Here is a 21,943-nt window from a genome sequence, read left to right on the forward strand (position 1 = left end):
CCATTGCTTCACTTTCCTCTACGGCTCCGACAGCAACTGCTGCTGCTGCCTCTCACGCTCCCTTAACACGCCTCTGTGGCGATCTGATACTGCGTCTTGCAGCCGATCAGCCCGCATGAGTCAGGGTCTTTGCAGGGGAAGTTGACCGTCGTCGTGGGCACGGCGGCTGGGCACCCGCAGCTCTTGGTCGTCTGGACCGTCTCGGTGCAGTCGGGCACGAAGCATAACCGGCACGCCGTACCCGTCGATGTCAGCTTGGGGCAGTCCGTCGGCATCGGCTTTTGGCACGTCGTGATCTTGCTCACGGTCACGGAGACGGAGACCGTTTCAGTTTTGGTTGTCGTGGTGGGAATGTAGACCGTCTTGGTTGGGCCGCCTGTTGTCAAGAAAGTGTTATTACGCATATGGTGAACTTCTCATTTTAGAATAACCCTGAAAAATATCATCCTGTGATTGCGAATGTGAACAGTCAACCCGTCCTTACTCCTGGTAACGGTTGTTGGGTCAGGGTGATTCCCTGAGCTGCCGCGAGGCTACTCCATGTTAGTCGATAAGCACGTCTACAGAGAACAGGGGGTTGGTCTGAAGTAACATACGCCATAATGCCACCGAGAGATAAAATGTGGAAGAGCTGCATGTCTACCGCTGGGAAAAGTTGTCTGGCGAGTTTGCCGATCTCGGTTGCTTATTTTGAGTTATACAACTAAGTATACTGTAGGTGTATTGACTTTTGGGAGGCTGTGATCGACATCTTGCAGAATCCAATTTCGACGCTTTATATATAGGTAGATGTAGTATTCAGCATTTCACAGTTTGTAAACCCCTCGAGTTTCTCCTAACCTATTCGGGGACTGAGACGACATCTTCCGCAATACTGCTCTTGGCAGGCTCTGAGCTGCTGACATCTATCACGGGAGGACTTGAAAAAGACAAGTCGAATCTGAAGTCTCGAACCCGAGCTATCCGTGATCCTGGATACCCTTAGTCCTTAAAATAGAACTGGTGAATGCACTCTCTACGCGACCTAGATCTGCTGCGTTGCTCTCGAATTAGCTATTCACGGTATGGAAGACCTCATGGGTTGGATGTCACTCAGGGTGGATGGGTATGGTCGTAACCTGGGCCTTGCCGGATGAATTGGTTGACGTTGTATACTTTATATTAACTGTTGGCCAAAAATAGCTTTTCTCGTCTAGTCAGCTCAAAATCTGATTTAAAGAGTAGTAGCGTTGCGTCTCGCGACCGCAGGCGACACGCGCCGCAACCAAATTTGTGCTGGATTTTGGGTCCTGATGCTTCCCTACTATCACGATCATATTGGTCCAGACTGTCCGGATTACCTAGCCCAGATGATGTGCATGATTTTAGGCGACAGATGCCAATACAGGTCTGAGAACCCAGACGAACCAGTTGATATACAAGGTCTCCAATCTGGCTGAGCCAAGTAAGGCCTTGTTTAAAGGCTTCAGCCAAGGAAGTTCCTGACACTGCCGCCGACGTTTTTCAAGTCGAGTAGGAATGTGTCGTGGCCAAACATGCTCTGCTCCTCGCTCAACTCTACGTGAGAGACCTTCATATTGCCTCCTATACGCAGAGAATCTGCGACTTCTCGCTGCTGCCAAGCTGGGAATAGGATATCACTGGCAACACCCATAACCAGGGTTGGGATGTCCCGCAAGGGAGCTAGTCCTGCAATCAGGTCATCGGGGGGACGCGATGCCACCTCAATGGGCATCGTCGTCGTATCGACAATCTTCGCATCCGGCTGCTCCAAATACGGAGAGTCGGGTAACGTCAAACTGCAGGACGCCTCGGGTTGAGCTGGGCTAGCGCCCGACTCTATCTGCTGTGCGCGTTCGGCACGGCGCACGGCAGCTGCACTTTGCGTCTCACGGCCGAGATCGAACAAGTCCATTGCCTTACTAACGTACAGCAGGCTGTTGGGATCGTATGTTAAGCAGAACTTTTCCCCGGCGTGGTCAAGGTAGGTTTCGATCAGGAAGTCGGGGCACAGCGCCGGTGGCTTGGACGAGTCTGCTCTCCTCCTGCCGAAGCGCTGCTCCCATTCGGGCCCAGATCGATATGTAACGGTGGCGATCTCTCTTGCAAGTTTCATGCCAGCATGCGGTGGTACTTTTCCGTAATAAAACCCCCTATTCCAGTTGGGGTCCATCATCAGAACCTGGCGCTGCGTGTGGCGCATGGCAATGCTGTACGGATGACTCCGGGCGCATCCACTAATGGAGATGACTCGGCCAACTCGCGAGGGGGAACAGGGCACCGGCTGCCAGGGATTGCATGCCTCCCATGCTAGAACCGACGCTCGCGTACAGCTTCTTGACCTCCAGTCCGTCAAGTAGGCGAAACTGTGCTCTAACCATGTCTTCTAAAGTGAGGATCGGGAATCGAGTTGCGTAACGCTGCCCGTCGGCCGGATCGATGCTGCTGGGGCCCGTGGAGCCAAAGCACCCGCCCAAAACATTCGTGCATATCACAAAGTACTTGTCCGTGTCCAGGCAGCCGCCAGGGCCGATGAACTTCTCCCACCAGCCCGGCTGCGGGTTACTCTCGGTCGAGTGCGCATGCGACGACGCGGACAGGCCCGTGTGCAGAATAATGACGTTGGATTTGTCGGCGTTCATCTTGCCCCAAGTCTCGTAGGCAACGTCGAATTCCGGCAGCACGCCGCCCCAATCCAGAAGCAGTGGTTTCGTACAGCGGAAGACTTCGGTCGCGCCGGTGGTGTAGGCGGGTTCGGGCCCCGTAGACAGCGATCGCGCTTCCAGGGTGGCGGATCTTGTTTCGAGGGCATCGAGGCAAGGAAACGCCATGGCGGGATTGGAGGCTTCGCCCTGGGGGTTGCTAGCCACTCCATTTCGCTTTGCTGGTTGCGAGTGTAGCGACCGTATGGACGATGAGGAGAGCGATGCTACTCGGTGCGGCGAAAGGCGTGCTCGTACGATCTGGGAAGCTGTTCGCTCGGTGTTCGTCTGCAGCATGCCCGATGCTTGACGGAGGGCCGTCGCGCCAAACCGTTGCGCTCTCATGTTCTCGACTGGAAATGTCCTGGTGTGACTGCTGGAGCTTCCTTGGGCATGCTACGAGGGCTTGGCTCTCTGTCTCTAAAAGGAAATCTATTTATCATCGACTCATTTCCATATTTCTAAGATCTGGTTGTTTTGTCAGCACTGGCAGTAGATGCTAGAGCTGCGCAATAGCTCAAGCTCCATAAGACCCCATCAGCTCCGATTGGGGAGCGATGACGAGATTTCACGTGCTGTGCCAGTACGCTAATGCAACTCATTAAGCTCGCTGCTGTACTAAAATAGCACTCTCGTACGCCAGAGAGCAGTTTGGAATTTTGCTCATGCTTCACACACTCTGATCGAAAGCTCACATTAGGTAGTAATTGATCAGGTACGCACCCGAGTGCCTAGGGAAATAATGCATCAACCAGAGATTGGTCGATTCGAGGATCAATCGATCGATTGGTGTCACGAGCCGGGTGTACACCTGCCCCGCCCCCACCACGTTATGTAAGACCTTATCTGACTTGGGTTCTAGATCTTCAATGAATGTCGTAGGTTAGCCTGGATCCTTACCAGGCTCCTTGATAGAAGATTGGTGTGTAGGTACACTTCCTAGAATGTACCTCTTTTGAAGCTTAATCGAGCCTCAGTCCTCCGGTCTACCTATTGAATCCGGGGTTAAAAATATAGTCAAGTTGGTGGAGCTAGAGGTGATATTGCAGGGTCAACAGTATGTAAGATGTACCAGTAGATAGAAGCAAACGTGTGGTAAGAAAGATACTAATGTGCCATTAACACTTGAGCAATCCTATTCCTCGAGGACCCAATGAGTCCAGTTTGAGCAATATTCTGATCCAGACAAAGCTGTTGCGCAATCAGGCAACTTACCAGTCGCATACTCACCTATGTTATGTAGCTCAACATCTGTTGCACAGGAGCTAGTGGCGGTTCATTGCAGGGGTGCAACGAACGCGTGCGCCTCTATGCAACATGCTTGACGTGGGATGCCTCGCCTCAGAGTGTATGCAACCAACGTCATATCGCACCCTACAGCCTATGGCTTTCACTGATATATATTGCGGTTCTAGGCTTGGAATGAACGACAGGCTTTGTATCGATATTGCTATTTACATAAGCGCATCATCCATGCCACCCCAGACGCACCTACCAAATCGCCCGACTAACCTTAGGTACATGAAGCACGGTGGTGTTTTAGTCTCCAGGCAGCCAGCACAGGCAAGGAGTGACCTCATTGCAAGTTCAGTTGACGTTGGCCCCGTCCTTGTTGAGTCAACATGGCGCTCTACAATACCATCTCGAACCTGGGGAATTGAGCAGCTTCTTTATCTACCTTTCTCTCGTACATCATCATCTTCATCATCATTTTAAGGTTTCTCCAATTTGTAGCCGTCGGTTCTGTATTTCGAAACACCAACAATTCCACTGCCAGACCTGTCTTCACCAGTCGTCGAGGAGGCTCCAGCAAGATGATCCCGCGCCCATTCCCCTTCCGGCATGGGAAGGAAGATAATGCCGAAGATAATGCCACGTACAAGTCAACGGCATCGTCAACGAGCGACACCAATCATACACCTACCGAGTACGATGCTAGTCCTGTAGATACCATGACAGTCAAGAGATTGCTCATGGCAGCAGGCAACCTTCCCCTCGAGCTAGCCGACATGATTGTCGACCAAGCCGAGTACTGGCCTTGCTCTTCTGTGACCGCCGACTACTCCAATCTTCCAAGAAAGGTCCTGGGCATCAGGGGTGCCGGGAATGACGGAAACAAATTTCTGCTTCGCACGGATCCTCTGGGCTTATCGCGTTGGACACCACCCAACCATGACTCCTGGCGTTCTACACAGGCCCTTCCTCATAAGCTAGGGCGGGAGCTCGGCTCGGACCGCTTCCAGGAATTCGTCGAAGAACCGCCACCGGTCTCGGAGCACCCCGTCCGCAAGGTTGTATTTAACATCCGCAGCTCCGATCAGGGTTGGGGTGGTGAGCCTAATGATCACGGGTCTTACCGGCATTCCTGGACGTGGTTTGATGCGGGCTTGGAACGCTTCGATGCCGAGGCACAATGCGATGAGAATTGTCCGTCGTATTCAGCCGAAGAAGGCAAGGGAAAGGATGGTCATATCTGCTCCTGCGCCGTGTGGCCTGTATGGCCCGCTGTTGCCTCCAGTGAAGGCAACGAAGGGGCGGCCAATCCACCTCGTTATGACCACGACCTACTCCCGACTGCCGACCACAAGATTCAAGCCAACAAGGTGGCTAAACAAGGAATACAGCAGCATCACATTGTATGGCGCTGGAATGATGATGTTGACCCCAACTCGAGTGCCGCAGAGGAGCTGGAGAGAAATGGGCGTGGCAAGGCAACAGGGAATGGAGAGTTCGTGCGGTCTATGAAGTTGGGTGATATCATCACGGTTTGGGGCCGGGCCAGATTTGGGGGATGGGAGAACCGCGTGGAGAAGGTTGAGATCAAGGTGTACTGGGCCGTCTAAACGGTGTTCTTTACGGCGGGCGTCATCTTGCTTTGCGTACATTGCTTTTTATGATCAACGACTACGATACGATACCACCTACCTACTTTCCCTTCAAGCAAGTCTTCTTCTGTCCCATGATTGGCATGGTCTGTAATATACCTATTCAAGTTTATGAATGTTTCTTTTTAGTGTTCACAGGATCTTGACTCGGTTTCCAGCTGTGAAATGGCCACCAATACTGCCTCGCCACGGCCATCATAATTGGGCGTGCAATCTTAAATGTATAGACAATACAGGTCGTGATTGGCAAGCCTGACTGATGGGGCGCTGCGGGCGTATACAGTCCAGGCCTTCGCTGCACTTCTAATGCCTTTGTCGGAACACTTTCATTGAGTGGCGCTCGCAGGCAACCATTGATAGCATCAAAACAAGCACGGGTTGGGGGTGGCGTGCCAAGGTAGCCTCGCGGTGAGTCGAGTCCCAAATCATACATAATAATATCAGGCTATTCATTTCTGCTTCTATATCCTACACTTAAGGGGTTCTCAAAAAAGGATCGGAGCGTGCTGAGTCGCATCAACTTGGCGATTATACTCTTCTTTTTCTGCAACTCAATCCCGATAGTCCTGCCGTAATGGCGTGTTGGTCGTTCGCCTATCCCTCCAACTACCTCAATCGTGGACTCCAGCCATGCGGTGCCGTGAATGCGACGACGCCAGACGTGACGTGCTGCGTAGCGCGTGACACCTGTCTCCCCGGCGGCTTGTGTACCTACGCGCACTCACAACAAGGCGGTAGTGGCTTCTATGCCGGAGGCTGTACCGATGACTCTTTCCACGAGCCTTTCTGCAGTCGTCTATGTCGTAAGTCCCTTCTCGGTGGGCTACAGACAATATCTATCCCCTCCAACTCTCGATGTCGGTTATCGTCTTCACAAATACCTAGGTGAGCATGGACGAACTGAAGCTGATACGAGTTATGCGAGAGAGCAGAAAAACACAAAACCGGCGATGTCGTGTACAACTCCACCAGCGGCCTTTGGGCGTGCTGCGGCACCAGTGCTGACGGCCGGCTTGACTGCACCCAGCCGACCAACGATACGTTCAACCTGGCGCCTCCGGGGGGCTTGAAAGCGTACTTTACGATCCCGGCATCGGGGTTCCGATACACTTCGTCGCCATTGAGTTCGACGTCGCCGACTGCCTCTCCCCCTCTACATCAACCGCGACAGCAACAGGTACATCCACCGCGTCCCCCTCAAGTCAGCCCGACGAAGGGGGCTTGAGCAGTGGCGGCGCTCTGTCCGGCGGGGCTGCGGCAGGAATAGGGGTAGGGAGCCGGTCTCGCCGTCATCAGTGTCGCTAGTTTGGTCATGTGGTTTTGCATACGAAAGCGTCGCCGGGCATGGCAGGAGATACCGCCTCAATCCTACCGGTTGAATCCACAAACCCCGGGACACCATATGAACGGCGCAGAGCAGGAGGCAGGGTTGAAGCCGGAGCTGGATGGTCAAGGCGTGCCGCGAAAGATTCCAGCATAAGACCGCTGTCAGCTGGTGAGTTGCCCGGGGGGTCTCGGTCCCAACAGTTGCAGAATGTATGTATCTCCAAGGTCTGTACGATTTGTAGTAATACGAGGCCAAATCGGCTATGGCCGCTCTAGGTTGCAATATCGGAACGGTGCAGTAACTAGCATAATAGCTGACCAATAATGATGGTTGGTTGTCGTCTTGTGAGAATCCGGGGAAGCCACCTGAACCTCGCCCAGACCCAAGTCCGAGCTGCCTAACTCGGAGCGGCGAGGGTAGGCCGTCTCGGTCGGTCGCGTTATTGGGTAATTTAGTAACAAGTTAGTTTCCGACGGTGCTAGCTGGGGAGGGAATAAGGTTGACTAGTAACGGCCGTGAAACGTCAGCCGACTCATGAATCGTGGAACCGAGAGGTTCTAACTTGTTGGCGGTTCCTGCTTCCCCGACTTACCAACTTACAACTGATGAACTCACATCGATATTTCCCACTAGCTCGTTCTTCCATGCAACAACAAATCGATCCCGGACATTTTCTGACGATCCAGCTTTTCCTGTCCCTGTACCTTTGCTTTTTGGTGGGGATGCATATGCCGCTGCTCGTGCTGGGTGGGGACACATGTCTGAGACGACGCTTTTTAGCCCAGATCCTTGCAACCTTGCCATGATTAAAATGCTACCCTAAGGGCATTACGTACCGCATGTCGATCAGGCCCTCCAATGCTACGACTGTTGTTTATTGACGGAAAAACATCCCTTGTGCCTACTCCGCAAGTTACAACATGTCAGAACATTGCCCGGAAATTGCCCACCTACCGAGGTCCCCAAGGACGACTACATAAGTGGCTACCAAGTGGTTTTGCCAACAATGCCTTGCCAGCGGTACAGTCGTACAGTTGGTGGACTTTGCTGTCTGCAATGCATTATTGGTGGCGCTTACTGCCATAATGCCTGGTGGTCTCGGCCCAGTTAGATTAGTGACTTATGACTCGGCCGCTCTCGATTGGCAGTCCTCTATATAACTCGCTGTCTACGCACTGCTGTCTTGCTGTCGGAGCTTCCCTCTACTAGCAGGCCGAATCTATCACGACTGCAGCCATGTCTCGTCGCTGCTTGTTATCGCTACTGCTGGCTGCGAACTTATGCGGAAGAGGTGCTGCAGACACTACCACAACGATCAACCCGTCGACTAACTGGGGAACATGGGAAGGATGGGGGACCTCGCTGGCTTGGTGGGCCGCCGCGTTTGGAGACCGTGACGACTTGGCCGATCTTTTCTTCTCGACGAAGTCGGTCAACTTCGGCGGCAAGTCTGTCCCGGGACTGGGTTTCAACATCGCACGGTACAATGCTGGCGCTAGCAGCAAGAACAGTGTCAACGGCGAGAGCATGGTGGTGTCGCCCAAGATGATAGCATCCCGCCAGATCGACGGCTTCTGGACAGATTGGACCAGTGCCGACCCTGCTTCGTCAAGCTGGAACTGGAGTGCCGATGCCAACCAACGCAGCATGCTGACCAAGGCACGCGACAGAGATGCCGACGTCTTCGAGCTGTTCTCCAACTCTCCGATGTGGTGGATGTGCTTGAACCACAATCCATCAGGCTCCGACAATGGTGGAAGCGATAATTTACAGGTCAGCGACTCCGGCAGTCTGTCCCAGATAAACCACTAACCACCAGATCCAACAGTCATGGAATTACCAACAGTTCGCCGTCTATATGGCTGAGATTGCCAAGTACGCCAGCGACAACTGGAACATCAATTTTCAGTCAGTCGAGCCCTTCAATGAGCCCATGGCCTCGTGGTGGAGCGGGAAGTCAGGTACACAGGAGGGCTGCCACTTCGGCACTTCGACGCAGGTGACTCTTATCAAGAACTTGCGGTCCGAACTAGACAACCGCGGTCTGTCCTCGGCGGTGATCGCCGCCTCGGACGAGAACTCGTACGACCAGGCCATCACGACTTGGAATGCGCTGGCCGGCGCCGGTGTCGCGGGCAGCGTCGCCCGCGTCAACGTCCACGGCTATCAGTACGGCGGCGGCAAGCGCGACGTCCTGTACTCGACGGTACAGGGCGCGGGCAAGAAGCTCTGGAACAGCGAGTACGGCAAGGCCGACGACACGGGGTCGGACCTCGCGAGCAACCTGATACTCGACTTCCGCTGGCTGCACCCGACCGCCTGGGTCTACTGGCAGGTCATCGACGGCGGCGGCTGGGGCCTGGTCGACGGCAACAACGACGCCAAAACCGTCGGCGCCGTGTCGCAGAAGTACTACGTGCTCGCCCAGTACTCGCGCCACATTAAACCGGGGATGCAGATCCTGGACGGCGGCAACGACAGCACCGTCGTAGCCTACGACGCGGGCGCCCAGAAGCTGGTCATCGTCGCGGTCAACTGGGGCAACACCCAGAACCTCATCTTCGACTTGTCCAAGTTCAAGACGCCCGGCACCGAGGGTTCCCCCGTGCCGCGCTGGAGCACCCAGATCGGCACCGGCGAGCAATATGGCGCCCACAGCGACACGACTCTGAAAGGCGGAAAATTCCAGGCTTCCTTCAATAAGAACCAGGTGCAGACTTTCGAAGTTAGTGGTGTGGTAATCTAACATCTCAAATGTATGGGATGTTGGCGGGAATAATCATGTTCATAACATGGAAACGCATGCGTATACTCCATAGTCTAATGATTTATATGCGATAATCTGCCATGCCAACACCGGCGAGTTCCTCGTTTCCTTTCTCAAAAATATGAGTATTTACGTGGGTCGATCAGATTCCGCTTGATACTGGGTTGTGAGGGATGGCGTGCTCTATTCGTGGGGAACCCTTTTCCGTTGTGACTAGGCAACTCTGCTGTTGCATAGGGACCGGTCTGCGCTAGCGACAACTCACCCGGCGAAGAAGATGCTGGTAGTTCCCCTTCCTGCTGCGTCCAGTACTGCTGCTGCTGTAGGGTTCTGGAATCAGGCGGCTGACGCCTAGTCTCAGTACTCGTCGCCCTCCTGCGCCTGTGCCTCCGCACGAAAACGAAGAAGGCGATGCTCATGAGCACAATTACGGCACCCAGGGAAGCCCCAACTGCTAGTCTGACCGTGGCTCCTTCAGAAATACCAGGTGCCGCCGCGTATGTAGATTCAGGGGCAGTTGCATTGGTCTCAGTCGCAATAGTGGTCGTCGTCGATGACGGCTGCGAATGCATGGTCGCTGGCAAATCGGTTTCCCTCCAGACCACCTGCACCATGGGCATTCCCACGGTGAATGACGCGACCGATGTGCCAGCACCTTCCTTGTCGAGGTACGGGCTGGGCACGGGAATCTGCACACCGACTGCGGTGGTATCGCAAACGATGGCCCCGAACGCCGTGGTCAGGAGTCGGCGGCATTTGGAGTAATCCGACAAGCACGTATAACTTCTGCGACGCCAACAATAAGTTCGTTAGCGACGAATAACAGCGGAGAAGATAGGCAAGACAGGTATCCTTCCTCTTCCTCTTCTTCTTCGTCTTCGTCTTCTTCTTCTACTTACTCGGGGCAGCACCCGGCTGCCGTCTCCCCGGCCTGCAGCGTCATCGGGGCCAGGAGCGCCATGGCCCCCGCCGTCTTCGCCGTACGTCGTGGAGCACGCTCGTGACCAGCCGGCCGGGCAGGCGAGGCCCGGCGAGTAGAAGCCCCAGTTGTCGTACCAGGAGCTGGTCGGCGTTGTCGCGGCCGCCGTGCGCGGCGGGAAGCATTCGTGCGCCTGATGGATCCAGTAATTACTTTGGGTGGCGCTGCCGGTCACTTGGCAGGATTGGCCCTGCCATAGTTTGCCGGTGTATGACGGGTCCCTTCGCACAATGACGGAGCAGCCGTCCGGCTGTTGCCAGGGGTTGTCAAGGGGCCGAGGATCTGGAGCGTCGGCGTCGGCGTTGGCATCGCTTTTGTCAGGGCACGGGGAAATAGGGGGGAGGTTGCCTCCACGGGCACGCAGCGCGAACAGGAACGCAGTGAGATCAACTTGAAAAGCAGTAAACTTTTTGAGATAAGTAACAACAAGCATGGCAGACTTACTCGGGACTGTTTGCGGTTTTCTTCCTTGGATGAAGTCCCATGGGGGCGAACATACGGCCACTCCGTTCTTTCCGCCCCATCCAGCCCCCAAGAACCGCCGGTGAGCCTGGCGAGTTGGAATTGGTTAACTTAGGAGGAGCAATCCGTCAGCATGGCTTGAGGGGCCCAGCCATATCGCCGAGTGGAAATTTTACGACGAGATGCTGATCGCGCTACGGAAGATTCTACCGTGGGGGCTACAATCCTGCTGCGGGCATCTCACGGGACGCGCCACGAGTCGAGTTGATGGGAGCACATCTACCCTGGTTCCGTAAAGCGATAGTGATGTGCGACACGTACATCTCTAAGAAGCATCTCTAAGAAGGGTGGCAGCAAGTTACTTCACGTCCGTCGTTTATGTTGCCGAAGAATGAAGAATATATAACCCAACAATCGCTGATATTGCTCCCGAATACTCGTGAAATGTTCTTCCCACGCCCTCCACTTTCCACTGTTTTCAAAGATGGGATAGTCGCCTTGGATCTTTCGTAGCAATTAATGCGTCGATGACCATATCAATAAACTTGAGTGGAGGTGAGTTACCGAGCTGTCAACATCACACAATCCCAATCTACGAACCAGAGAGTGAGATCTATAGAGAGCCAGTTGGAATGATACGCTCGTCTATTTCAATGACGGCTAACCCTTCCATACCTATCTAACGTGGTGGTTGGAGACGAAGGTAGAAGAACTGCGGTGTTCGGGGTTTGGCTTAAGGTTAAGCGATAAACGGTAGTGACCCACCTAAAAAAAATAAACGGAACTGTCCCGCGTCAAGGTTAGATAAATTTCCCACCCACAGCCAGTTCGAGATCTGTTTCGGATTTGACATATAGATATTCTGTGGCGGCAATCCCATGATCTTTTGCTTTTTATAGACTTAGTTCCCTTCCAGCCATGCATTCCTAGAATTACTGCCACCAAATGAGAGAAGAAAAAAATAAACACACACAATGTCCTCGTTCCTCGCAAACCACCTCGAATACGAAGGTGCAGTTTGCGACAACGGCGGTCATCTCTGGCGCGGTAGTTGCCAGCGCTATTCTGGGCTACCAACAGCTCCAAAGAAACGAGCGTATAAACAAGCTCAAGGACTCGATACCTTCGCTCGAGGCCGAAGGGGGTGATTTGGGAAAAGTGAGCTCCTCACACCTTTCGCGCGAACGAACGACCGAGCGTTGGACCAAGCTGATCTCGAATCCGAATAGTTGACCAACTACGGCGGTGCTTCGGCGACGGACAAAGAAGACCAGCGCAACGAAGCCCTCGCACGACGCGCGCAGGCCGGCGACTACGATGACGAGCTGATCCTCGAGCAACTGGCGCGGAACCGTGTGTTCCTGACCCCCGAAGGTCTGGACAAGCTCCGAAACTCCTTTGTCATAGTGGTTGGCTGCGGTGGCGTGGGGTCGCATGCTACTGCTACCTTGTCGCGCTCCGGCGTGTCCAAGCTTCGGCTGGTCGACTTCGACCAAGTCACCCTGAGCTCCCTCAACCGACACGCCGTCGCTACCTTGGCCGATGTCGGCATACCCAAGGTGCAATGTCTGTACAGGAGGTTGATGGCCATTACGCCGTGGACCAAGTTCGACCTCAGGCTGGAGAAGTTCTGGGACCAGGCTGCGGACCGATTGCTCGAGCCCTGGAAGGAGAATGGCCAGAAGCCTGACTACGTCATTGATGCCATCGACAACATTGACACCAAGGTCGCGTTGCTGAAATACTGCCACGACCACCATATACCCGTCATATCTGCTATGGGCGCGGGCTGCAAGAGCGACCCCACAAGAATTACCGTAGGAGATATTGGAAACAGCACAGATGATCGTTTGTCAAGGGTTACCCGACGTCGACTCAAGCTGTTGGGAGTCACAAGCGGTATTCCAACAGTCTTTTCGACCGAGAAGACAGGCGAGGGCAAGGCCGAGCTGTTACCGCTGCCCGAGGGCGAGTTCCAGAAGGGCTCGGTGGGAGATCTTGGCCCATTGCCGGATTTCCGGGCCCGAATCCTACCAGTCTTAGGCACGATGCCGGCTGTCTTTGGCTACACAGCAGCAAACCATGTTATACTATCTATTACCGGCTACCCTTGGACTATCTACCTGCCAGAGGACGAGAGAAGATGCACGATGGAATGCTCGCCGCCCTACAGTCAACCGAAGAGAAGCTGGTTCGTTATGAAGCTGGTGGTGACCCAGCCATCGCTGTGGGACTGAAGATACCCATCAATATCGGAGATGTGGCCTTCCTGACTGAGGAAGTATTCAGAGGCCGGAGCGCCATTACGGGTCTGACTAACCGGTTGCATCTCATTCGGTGGCGAAAGCCCAAGAGCTCGACCTTGATCAAGATCGGCGACGGTGAAAGCGCGCAGAAGTCCTCCAACGTGAAGCTCGGCGATCTGGTCTGCATGACCAAGGACGAAGCTCTGCAGCATGAAAAGGAGGTGCTGAAGGGTGGCAAGGAGCCCGAGGAACTGTATGATGCGGCCACGATAGAACGAGTAGAGGCGATGCTGAAAGACGCAACTGCCCATGAAAAATACAGATAAAGCGGCCGCCAGGCCCAAGCAGTTCATGCACGTTAAGCATTCCCGGTTTTACACATTGCGCTCTCTCCGATCCCTGGTCCCCAGGAGATTGCTAGCTATGCTATATCCGAGTCTTGGTGAGATGACAGAAAGAAAACAGGAATTAGAAGCAGGCTTGATCGAAACCACTCCCCGGATAGACCAAACAAGTTTGACTCGGTGGTTTGCTAAGTGGTTACATAGGCAATTTGGAAAACCCTCCTCGACATCAAACCTCGACCGCCCAAACACGTTGGACATAGCGACGTCCTGCACAAGAAGCGGTGGCGCAAACGTCTGTACGTCGAGGTAAGGATTGGGTCCAGGTCCTGCACGATGTCTGCGACGTCGGAATGCGACGCCGTTTGCTCCGTCACGCCGTCACGGGCTCTGAATCAGGAAGGAGACAATCGTCGTCTGAGGTCACTCGTAAATTGCATACATATAGGGATGGCGTTCTGTAATTGCGGTCTACCGTAATTGCGACATCCGAGGGCGCCGGATGAACCTTCAGGCTGTAAGTGAGCAAACTGCTATCCGCACAACATCTTCCTTCGTCAATATCGGTTTTTGTTTGCTGCTTGCTGCTTGCTTCTACATAGTGTGTAATATAACTAGGACAAGTCATTATTTGCTGGGCCCAATTACCAACAGCCAGTGAAAGCGGCACAAATTGGCCTGATAGCATCCATTACTGGATATCATGAGTGAGGGCAACTGATGATATAAGAGAAGTCTGGAACTCGTCTTACTTTGAAATGGAGGCTCCGCTCGGCAAGCTGCACACCTCCCAGCACTTCTGAATCCTTCTCAAACTCAACGACCTTTTTTAGTCGCCCATTACACCTGGACTTCCAAGATGCCGCTCTGGGAGATCTCCCATCCTATGGAGACCTTTACGGGGCCTGTAAGCCTCCCAGTGATAGAATAATATAGGGGAATTAAGTAGCGCGCGATGAAGCCCGAGAAGCGGTGTCCATAAGGAGAACGCTGGAGGCACATCAGGTCCTCACCCGTGCCCAAATATTGCGGTCCCGCCCCCTGAGGTACACTGCGCCCAAGCTAGGTCGCGCGAGCCAGTCTTCGAACTTGTGTACATCCCGAGGTGGTGGTTTAGGGAGCTGTGACAGTGCGCAGTATTCCACGACTGCCTCGTCTGTATGGGTAATGAGTGAGCAAGGTAAGCAGGACTGGTTGACTGACTGTACTCTTTCAATGTCTGCCTAAGCTTTGCGAATGTTTCCCACTGTTTCTTGGCCTCACGGCCGCCATCGGCTGTTACATTCATTCGCATAGGCAAGGCTGTACCAGTCAAGTTGGCGGTATTCCTTGGAACCATTTTCGCTCTCGCTAGAGAAAGAAGACGTACCCTATCATGTTCGGGACGGAAATTCCCAGCAAGTCGGGAGTATTGCAGTCACTGGCGACTGGCGATCGTGTTGTTGGTCTCTCTGCCGCAGCCTGGATCCCTCTGCCATACCGCAAGTCACTCAACTCGCTGCTTGATATCTTATCTTGACCTAGTCATCTCATCATGGGTATATCGCATGAGCTGGATTCCCGACAATTAGATCAGGGTAATGATTTCAAGACGCTCCTGGATATGGGTTCTTGTCATCAGCAATTATCTTCTCGAAATGTGTTGGGACTTGGAGTATATACGACTTTAGAATACGAGCGAAGTATTTTCCACAGGTCTTTTTGACGGGTTGTTTTAAGGGGATATGGTGGGCGTTCTGATGATTCTTATGATCTATGTAGCACACATTGATGACTCTAAAGCATCGGCATCTGCGTGCAAGCCCGCTACATTGCCAAGTACCAGATGGTCTTATTAACCAATCATGTGCTCTATTAATGAAAATGACAATTAGTTGACGAAAACAGCGAAAGAGACTTAAAGGAAGACACGAAGGTAAATCACGTTCTATATTCAACGCCAACGGTACGCCAGGGTGTACGCGATATCTTGGCTTCTGGATCCGGTACTATATCCGGCATGGCAAAAAAGATGGGAGCATCACGGTGCAAGGTTGCCAGTGCTTCTTATCAGGCACATAGAGCCAACGGGTAATCGACAAGTAGCCGATTGAGCCGATTTGCTCAGAGCTTCAGCAGCCCACCCGACAGCCAGGATCAGTGAAACTGGTATGCGCAGGCGTCGCCTTGGCAACTCCAACCAACTGCCTAAACGAGATATGGACGCAGGGGACGAGTATCTTCAATATTGAATTTGCTTCTCTTAGAACCCATCGTGCGGTGTTGTACGACATTCGATTGCTTGGGTTTATCTCATGTGCATAATGCGCTGCTTGGCAATGCCACTGTCTGTTGCGATACAAGTAGCGGGGAGGTCGCGCATCAGCGTCGCTTGCTCAGATTCCTCCTTTCAAGCAGCTGAACTGCCATCATGAAGTTGTCACAGATCCTTGGAGCCAGTGGCCTTGCGCCTTTAGTGTCTGCCTGTCTCTTGCCCGGAGAGGAAACTGGCGATGGGAGTCACCATCTTTATCGCCGCCAGGAGAGTGGCGACACGGGCTTTCCCATCGGTTCGGGCGATCGCTTCGAGGGAGGAGCCAAGTTTCCTCGCGGCCTCGGAACCCAGGAGCCAGGGGCACAACTCGACTCTCTTCTCAGCGTCAAGGAAATAGAGAGCGCAATGAAGGGTCTCGTCAACGAGTATGGCATTGAGACGTTCACCATGCCATACACGACTTACGAGAACGCAACCATGTTTGGCGGCAAGGTGGGCGGACGTGGCAAATGTTCCGAGGCGTATCACGTTTACTTCAATGGTGCGATACATGCGCGCGAGAGAGGCTCACCAGACAATCTTCTGTACTTCATCTCCAACCTCCCTGTACGCAAACAAAACCAAGACCGGTCTGACGTACGGCGGACGATCGTATTCGGCTTGTGATGTCAGCCGGGCATTGGCAGCCGGCATCGTCTTCGTGCCTCTTAGCAACCCTGACGGTGTTGCCTACGACCAAGCCGAGGCAACTGTTAGCGCAAGAACCGGAATCCGGCCTCGGCAACCCCTGGAAATGATCGGTCAATCGGCGTTGATCTGAACCGCAATTTTGACTTCCTCTGGGACTTCCCGACCAAGTTCGAGCCTACTGTCGCCCCGAACGTCGCGTAGAGGAACTCGTCGAGCGAGGCCTTCTCCGGTGCCAGTGCCTTCTCGGAGCCGGAGACACGCAACATCAAATGGGTTATGGACTACTTCCCGAAGATCCGCTGGTACCACGACCTCCACTCCTTCGCGGGCGTGGTGCTCTACAGCTGGGGCAGCGACGAGAACCAGGCGCGCCGGCCCGGCATGAACTTCCTGAACTCGACCTACGACGCGGTGCGCGGCCTTATACCGGACGACCCGTCGGCGGGCATCGTGTACGGCGAGTACACGCCCAGCACGGACTGGTCGGAGAACGTGTACGCGGCCATGCGCACGGGCAACGCGATGGACGCGGCGACGGGGCGGCACTACGAGGTGCAGCAGGCGGCCTACCTCTATCCCACCTCGGGCGCGAGCGACGACTACTCGTACTCGAGGCACTTCGCGTACCCCGGCCTGAACCTGGTCCACGAATTCACCGTCGAGTTCGGGTTTGGCGACGAGAATGCGACCTGTCCATTCTATCCGACGGCCGAGCAGTACCACCTGAACATGCTGGAGACTGGGGCGGGATACATGGAGTTCTTGATGGCCAGTACAGAGATTGGTCTTGGGGACGAGGTTGCTTGTTCGTTGTAATTATCCTCTGTTCAGTAATCGGATTGCATCCTTGTCTGCGGTGCCAGAAGAGAGATGTGATATCGGGAAGGTGCATAAGATAGGAACATTGCAAAAGATTGAGCCTAGAGCCTATCACGGTATCACCCCACGTGGCTGAAACGGATGCCAATGCTGGCCAAAGCCAATATTAGCACAGACAGTCTGGTTCAGATTTCATTCTCAACAGTGAAGGTCCTCAAGATAGAACAGACACCGACACTTGGAAACCTCGTGTCTTTGCGTACATATTACATGTCTACATTCGACATTTCCCCTCAGCGGGTGCTTCAATGCAAAGGATGCGTTTCCCTTGAGGTGTCATCACAACTGCCAAATACCGGCGCTAGTCAACCCCATGCTCTTCTTCGAATCCTCCAGATGCTGTCGAGTTTCTGTGTCGCCGCCCAGGTCACGACTCGTCGTTGCCCATTTCCACCAATCAGCGTCTATGGATCGCCCACATCAAGGATCGTCCGACGATCCCACCCACCCCTTAATAGACAATCCAAACATTAACCCAGCTCTCCCGCGCGATTTACATGGGTAGACTGAGATGAGCGTTTCGATCATCTCAAATATCAGGTGCAAAGTTTATGGGTAGAGTGGTCCGATCTGTACGACCTTCGTTGGCCGTTTGGGCTCCCCTTTTGACAGTTCCCGATGCACCAGTTGCACCGCGGCCCCTCCCGACCATGTCGAGATGCTGTTGGTGGAACCCGATCACTTTACTTGAGAACCGCTCAGTAGGAACAGGCTAAGATCTTCTTTTCGAGCCCTGGATCATGAGGGTCATGCCATGCTTGTGATAGTGCGGCGTTTCTCCGCTGCCAGCGCCATAAATACATAGCCCTGCGGGTAGCCGCATCTCATTGGGGGGGGGGGGTTCCACGAATGAACAGCAATAAAACAAATGACAGTCCTTCAGCACAGTCTCCTGGAAGCTTGGCAGGACCTCTTGGCATCCAGGTTCTCGCTGAGACCCCAGGAAAGTTGACTCGAGATGGCGTTGTCTGTCGATGAACCCCCGTGGCCATAGAAAGGATGGCGTGAGGTTATATAAAGCAGAAACGGTGCCGCGGCAGTCCTTAGGTTCTATCGCGACCAGTCATCCATCATCGTGCATTCGTTTCTTCCCGTAACCTTCCAATCCTTTCCATTTACCCAATCTTTATCATATCACCATGAAATACTCTGCTGTTCTCGCTGTGTTTGGCGCCTCGGTCGCCATCGCCAGCCCGGCTTTTGAGAAGCGCGCCACTTTCCCCATTCCCGCATCCAAGGGTTCCGTCACCTTGAAAGCGCCGCAAACCATCTCAGGCAGCTTCGATGGAGGCATGAAGACGTACGGCCGTGGCGTCAAGTGCACTGGCCAGGCCGAGGGTGGTGACTCGGATGCCGTGTTCCTGCTCGAGGACGGTGCCACCCTTAAGAACGCCATCATCGGCGCTGACCAGATCGAGGGTGTCCACTGCAAGGGCTCCTGCACCATTGAGAATGTTTGGTGGTCCAAGGTCTGCGAGGATGCTCTCAGCCTCAAGGGCGATGGCAACGCCAACGTGATCGGCGGGTAAGTCACCGCAGGCACAAAGTTGCGAAACCTTTCAAAAAGATGTAGCTGGCTAACGAACCTTAAATTAATAGGGGTGCGCAAGGCGCCGAGGACAAGGTCATCCAGCACAACGGCCTCGGCACCGTGTCCATCGACGGCTTCACCGCCATGGACTTCGGCAAGCTGTACCGCAGCTGCGGCAACTGCAAGACCATGGGTCTCCGCAACGTCAACGTCAAGAACGTCAAGGCCTACAACGGCAAGGTCCTGGTCGGCATCAACTCCAACAAGGGCGACGTCGCCAACATCTCGGGCACCTGCGCCAGCTCCGTCAAGAAGATCTGCGTCGAGTTCGAGGGCACCACGCCCGGCAACGAGCCCAAGGAGATCGGCAGCGGCCCCAGCGACCACTGCAAGTACAGCACCCTCCAGGCCTGCTAAGTCGGCCTGCCAGCCACCCGATGTTGAGACGACTGCGCGCAAGTCGCCGGGCAAGAGTTCTGAGGACTGTGATTAACTTCTCCTTCCGCACGAGATACGTGCCAATTAGTTATTCTCTGTATATATTAGTGAACCCCAAAGGCACTGGTCTACTTGCCAATACAAGCAACATGCTATATATTATTACCACTTGAACCATGTTTCCTCTCGAGTGATGCTTTAGTCCATATTGCTCCGCTACACCTGATGTCACGCCGGCGACGCGCATGTATAGTGTTTCGCGAAACCTACATACAGCACAGCAAATGTGTCGCGGGCGAGATTTCGGCTTCGGGTATACACTGAATAAGCTTGCCGCGGCTTGGGTGATTGAATCAGTGCTGCTAGCAGCAGTTCCGCAATGGTGATAACGGATATTGTTCCGGTCTCTACCTCCCAGCGCTTTGAGGAACACCATCCGGAGGTAAAGAGATGCGGTTCGGAGACCGAGCTAAAAAGGTAGAACGACGGTCAGAAAGCTGAGAAGAATGCCACTTTCTTGCAGAATCATAGCAGAAAACTGAGCAGGAATGTATCATTTGACCCCAACATGGCAGTGTCGGGTCCAAGGCCAGGGGCCGGAGTACCCAGAACTCGACGGACTTAAGCCAAGACAGCCGGATGCAAACTGCAACACTAACTAAACTTAAGCCAAAGATCACAACCTTATTGCTATATCTTTATGCCACCATGCGGGGTTAACTCCGAAGACGAGGCGGGTCGACTATCTGACATCATGAGTAGGTATGCTCGCAGATTGATGGAATTACCAATCCTCGTGGGGTTGTGTCGTCGCATATAAATACTACTGACCCTCGCAATATGATGATGCTGCCACAAGAGAAAGCAGAAGCACATCAAGTTCTTCGTTCTCCAGTTTATTGCCTCTGAAGTCCTAGATTCAACAAGCTTTGCCATTATCTCAATAAGTTTCCAGGATGTCTAAGTACAACAAGCTGGCTGGCAAGCATGTCCTCTGCATCGGTGGCACCAAGGGCCTAGGCCGCGGGACCGCCGAGGCGTCCATCGAGGCCGGCGCCCGCGTCACGATCGCCGGGTCTTCCCAGCACTCGGCAGATACCGCCGTGAGCGAGATCAAAGCGCTCTACCCCTCCGCCACGATCGCCGGGTTCGGCTGCGACCTGTCGCACGACACGGTCGAGCAGGACCTCGACGCGCTGTTCGACAAGGCCGGCGGCGACGTGGACCACGTCGTCTACACGGCCGCCCCGGGGCTGGCCATCAGCGGCCTGCAGGACGTGACGCCCGAGATGGTGCGGCGCACGAGCCACATGCGCCAGGTCGTGCCGCTGATGCTGGGCAAGGTGGCGGCGCGCCGCCTGCCCCGGACGCCCGAGGCCAGCCTCACGCTCTCGACGGGCGGCATCGCCGACAACCCGCGGCCGGGCTGGGCGCTCATGGCCTACGTCGCCAACGGCCTCGTCGCGCTGACGCGCAACCTCGCGCTCGACCTCGCGCCCGTGCGCGTCAACGCCGTCGAGCCCGGCTTCGTCGACACGGCGCTCTGGAGGGACCTCGCGCCGCAGGCCAAGGCCGACATGATGCGGGCCATCGCTGACAAGGTCCCGACCGGCGTCGCGGGCCGGGTCGAGGACGTCGCCGAGGCGTACGTCTACCTCATGAAGGATCGCAATGCCACAGGCGAGATTGTGAAGACGCGGAGTGGCGGTCAATTGGTTTGAGGCCTAGCCAAGGTGAACTACCAGACAAAGTCGCTGCTAGATATCAGTACATTCCTCCTGATTTGCAACTCGCTACATAGGATCTAGCTATTGCAATGACCTGGTACCGGCAGTACGGTATATTGTTGTCGTGGCAAAATCAAGTAAAAAATTTGAAGAGCTATTGGCTTTGGTGTGGAAATATGATGTATTAACTATTACAGTGTTAGCAGTAATATAATTAACAATCAATGAAGAGTCGATATCCACTTCACTGTCGATGCAGTCCCATATAGTGTAACGGCTAACATACCGCGTTTTCACCGCGGAGCTGGGGTTCGATTCCCCGTATGGGAGACATTTCCTTTGCTTTTTGATCTGAATAATTGGCTTCCACTCTTGGACGATCATTTTTGAGAGTTCAAACGGCTCCTAGTCATTCGTGCAATATAACTGAAACGGTTTTCTTTAACCAGACTCTCCCCCGTTACGGTGAAGCGGCTGACTTGATGCAGATAACATCTGGAATGTGTGGAAGTCTATAGAACCACTTTCGACAGTTTCGAGTACTGCTTTTTTGACCAATCCATTCGTTTGGGTAACAACAAGTACCCCTATGATGCGTACGGAAAGTGACCTATGTTGAGCTCTTGAAGCTTTGGTGGGGTAACTAACACAGGCACCTGTTTCCAAACAGAGGCAACAGCTCAGTAAAACACCATCACCATCATCGAAGGTC

General features: G+C 54.0%; 9 protein-coding genes across 9 annotated transcripts; 6 read left to right on the forward strand and 3 right to left on the reverse strand.

Moving 5' to 3' along the window:
• Positions 1–62: 62 nt before the first annotated feature.
• On the reverse strand, positions 63–404 carry PG994_007656 (uncharacterized protein; the record flags this gene model as incomplete). The annotated part of the gene is made up of 1 exon (XM_066859065.1): positions 63–404. One exon carries the CDS (start codon positions 402–404, stop codon positions 63–65), a length of 342 nt encoding a protein of 113 aa, XP_066714552.1.
• Positions 405–1,465: 1,061 nt separating this feature from the next.
• Positions 1,466–3,047, reverse strand: PG994_007657 (homoserine O-acetyltransferase; the record flags this gene model as incomplete). The annotated part of the gene is made up of 2 exons (XM_066859066.1): positions 1,466–2,210; positions 2,275–3,047. The coding sequence occupies 2 exons, from the start codon at positions 3,045–3,047 to the stop codon at positions 1,466–1,468; spliced, it is 1,518 nt and encodes a 505-aa protein (XP_066714553.1).
• A 1,469-nt stretch (positions 3,048–4,516) lies between these two features.
• Positions 4,517–5,545, forward strand: PG994_007658 (uncharacterized protein; the record flags this gene model as incomplete). The annotated part of the gene is made up of 1 exon (XM_066859067.1): positions 4,517–5,545. The coding sequence occupies one exon, from the start codon at positions 4,517–4,519 to the stop codon at positions 5,543–5,545; it is 1,029 nt and encodes a 342-aa protein (XP_066714554.1).
• Positions 5,546–8,150: 2,605 nt separating this feature from the next.
• Positions 8,151–9,660, forward strand: PG994_007659 (endo-beta-1- 6-galactanase; the record flags this gene model as incomplete). The annotated part of the gene is made up of 2 exons (XM_066859068.1): positions 8,151–8,687; positions 8,743–9,660. 2 exons carry the CDS (start codon positions 8,151–8,153, stop codon positions 9,658–9,660), a joined length of 1,455 nt encoding a protein of 484 aa, XP_066714555.1.
• A 134-nt stretch (positions 9,661–9,794) lies between these two features.
• On the reverse strand, positions 9,795–11,093 carry PG994_007660 (p63 related protein; the record flags this gene model as incomplete). Its single annotated transcript, XM_066859069.1, has 2 exons — positions 9,795–10,370; positions 10,581–11,093. The coding sequence occupies 2 exons, from the start codon at positions 11,091–11,093 to the stop codon at positions 9,795–9,797; spliced, it is 1,089 nt and encodes a 362-aa protein (XP_066714556.1).
• Positions 11,094–12,067: 974 nt separating this feature from the next.
• PG994_007661 (uncharacterized protein) lies at positions 12,068–13,694 on the forward strand (the record flags this gene model as incomplete). Its single annotated transcript, XM_066859070.1, has 3 exons — positions 12,068–12,280; positions 12,352–13,206; positions 13,296–13,694. 3 exons carry the CDS (start codon positions 12,068–12,070, stop codon positions 13,692–13,694), a joined length of 1,467 nt encoding a protein of 488 aa, XP_066714557.1.
• Positions 13,695–16,122: 2,428 nt separating this feature from the next.
• On the forward strand, positions 16,123–17,472 carry PG994_007662 (uncharacterized protein; the record flags this gene model as incomplete). Its single annotated transcript, XM_066859071.1, has 2 exons — positions 16,123–16,572; positions 16,858–17,472. 2 exons carry the CDS (start codon positions 16,123–16,125, stop codon positions 17,470–17,472), a joined length of 1,065 nt encoding a protein of 354 aa, XP_066714558.1.
• Positions 17,473–18,674: 1,202 nt separating this feature from the next.
• PG994_007663 (uncharacterized protein) lies at positions 18,675–19,483 on the forward strand (the record flags this gene model as incomplete). The annotated part of the gene is made up of 2 exons (XM_066859072.1): positions 18,675–19,060; positions 19,135–19,483. 2 exons carry the CDS (start codon positions 18,675–18,677, stop codon positions 19,481–19,483), a joined length of 735 nt encoding a protein of 244 aa, XP_066714559.1.
• Positions 19,484–20,460: 977 nt separating this feature from the next.
• Positions 20,461–21,225, forward strand: PG994_007664 (short chain dehydrogenase; the record flags this gene model as incomplete). Its single annotated transcript, XM_066859073.1, has 1 exon — positions 20,461–21,225. The coding sequence occupies one exon, from the start codon at positions 20,461–20,463 to the stop codon at positions 21,223–21,225; it is 765 nt and encodes a 254-aa protein (XP_066714560.1).
• Positions 21,226–21,943: the final 718 nt, after the last annotated feature.

This window comes from Apiospora phragmitis (genome assembly GCF_038363925.1).
Source record: "Apiospora phragmitis strain CBS 135458 chromosome Unknown utg000007l:2111988.0-4706623.0:1.0-2598199.0, whole genome shotgun sequence".
Classification (NCBI taxonomy): Eukaryota; Fungi; Ascomycota; class Sordariomycetes; order Amphisphaeriales; family Apiosporaceae; genus Apiospora; species Apiospora phragmitis.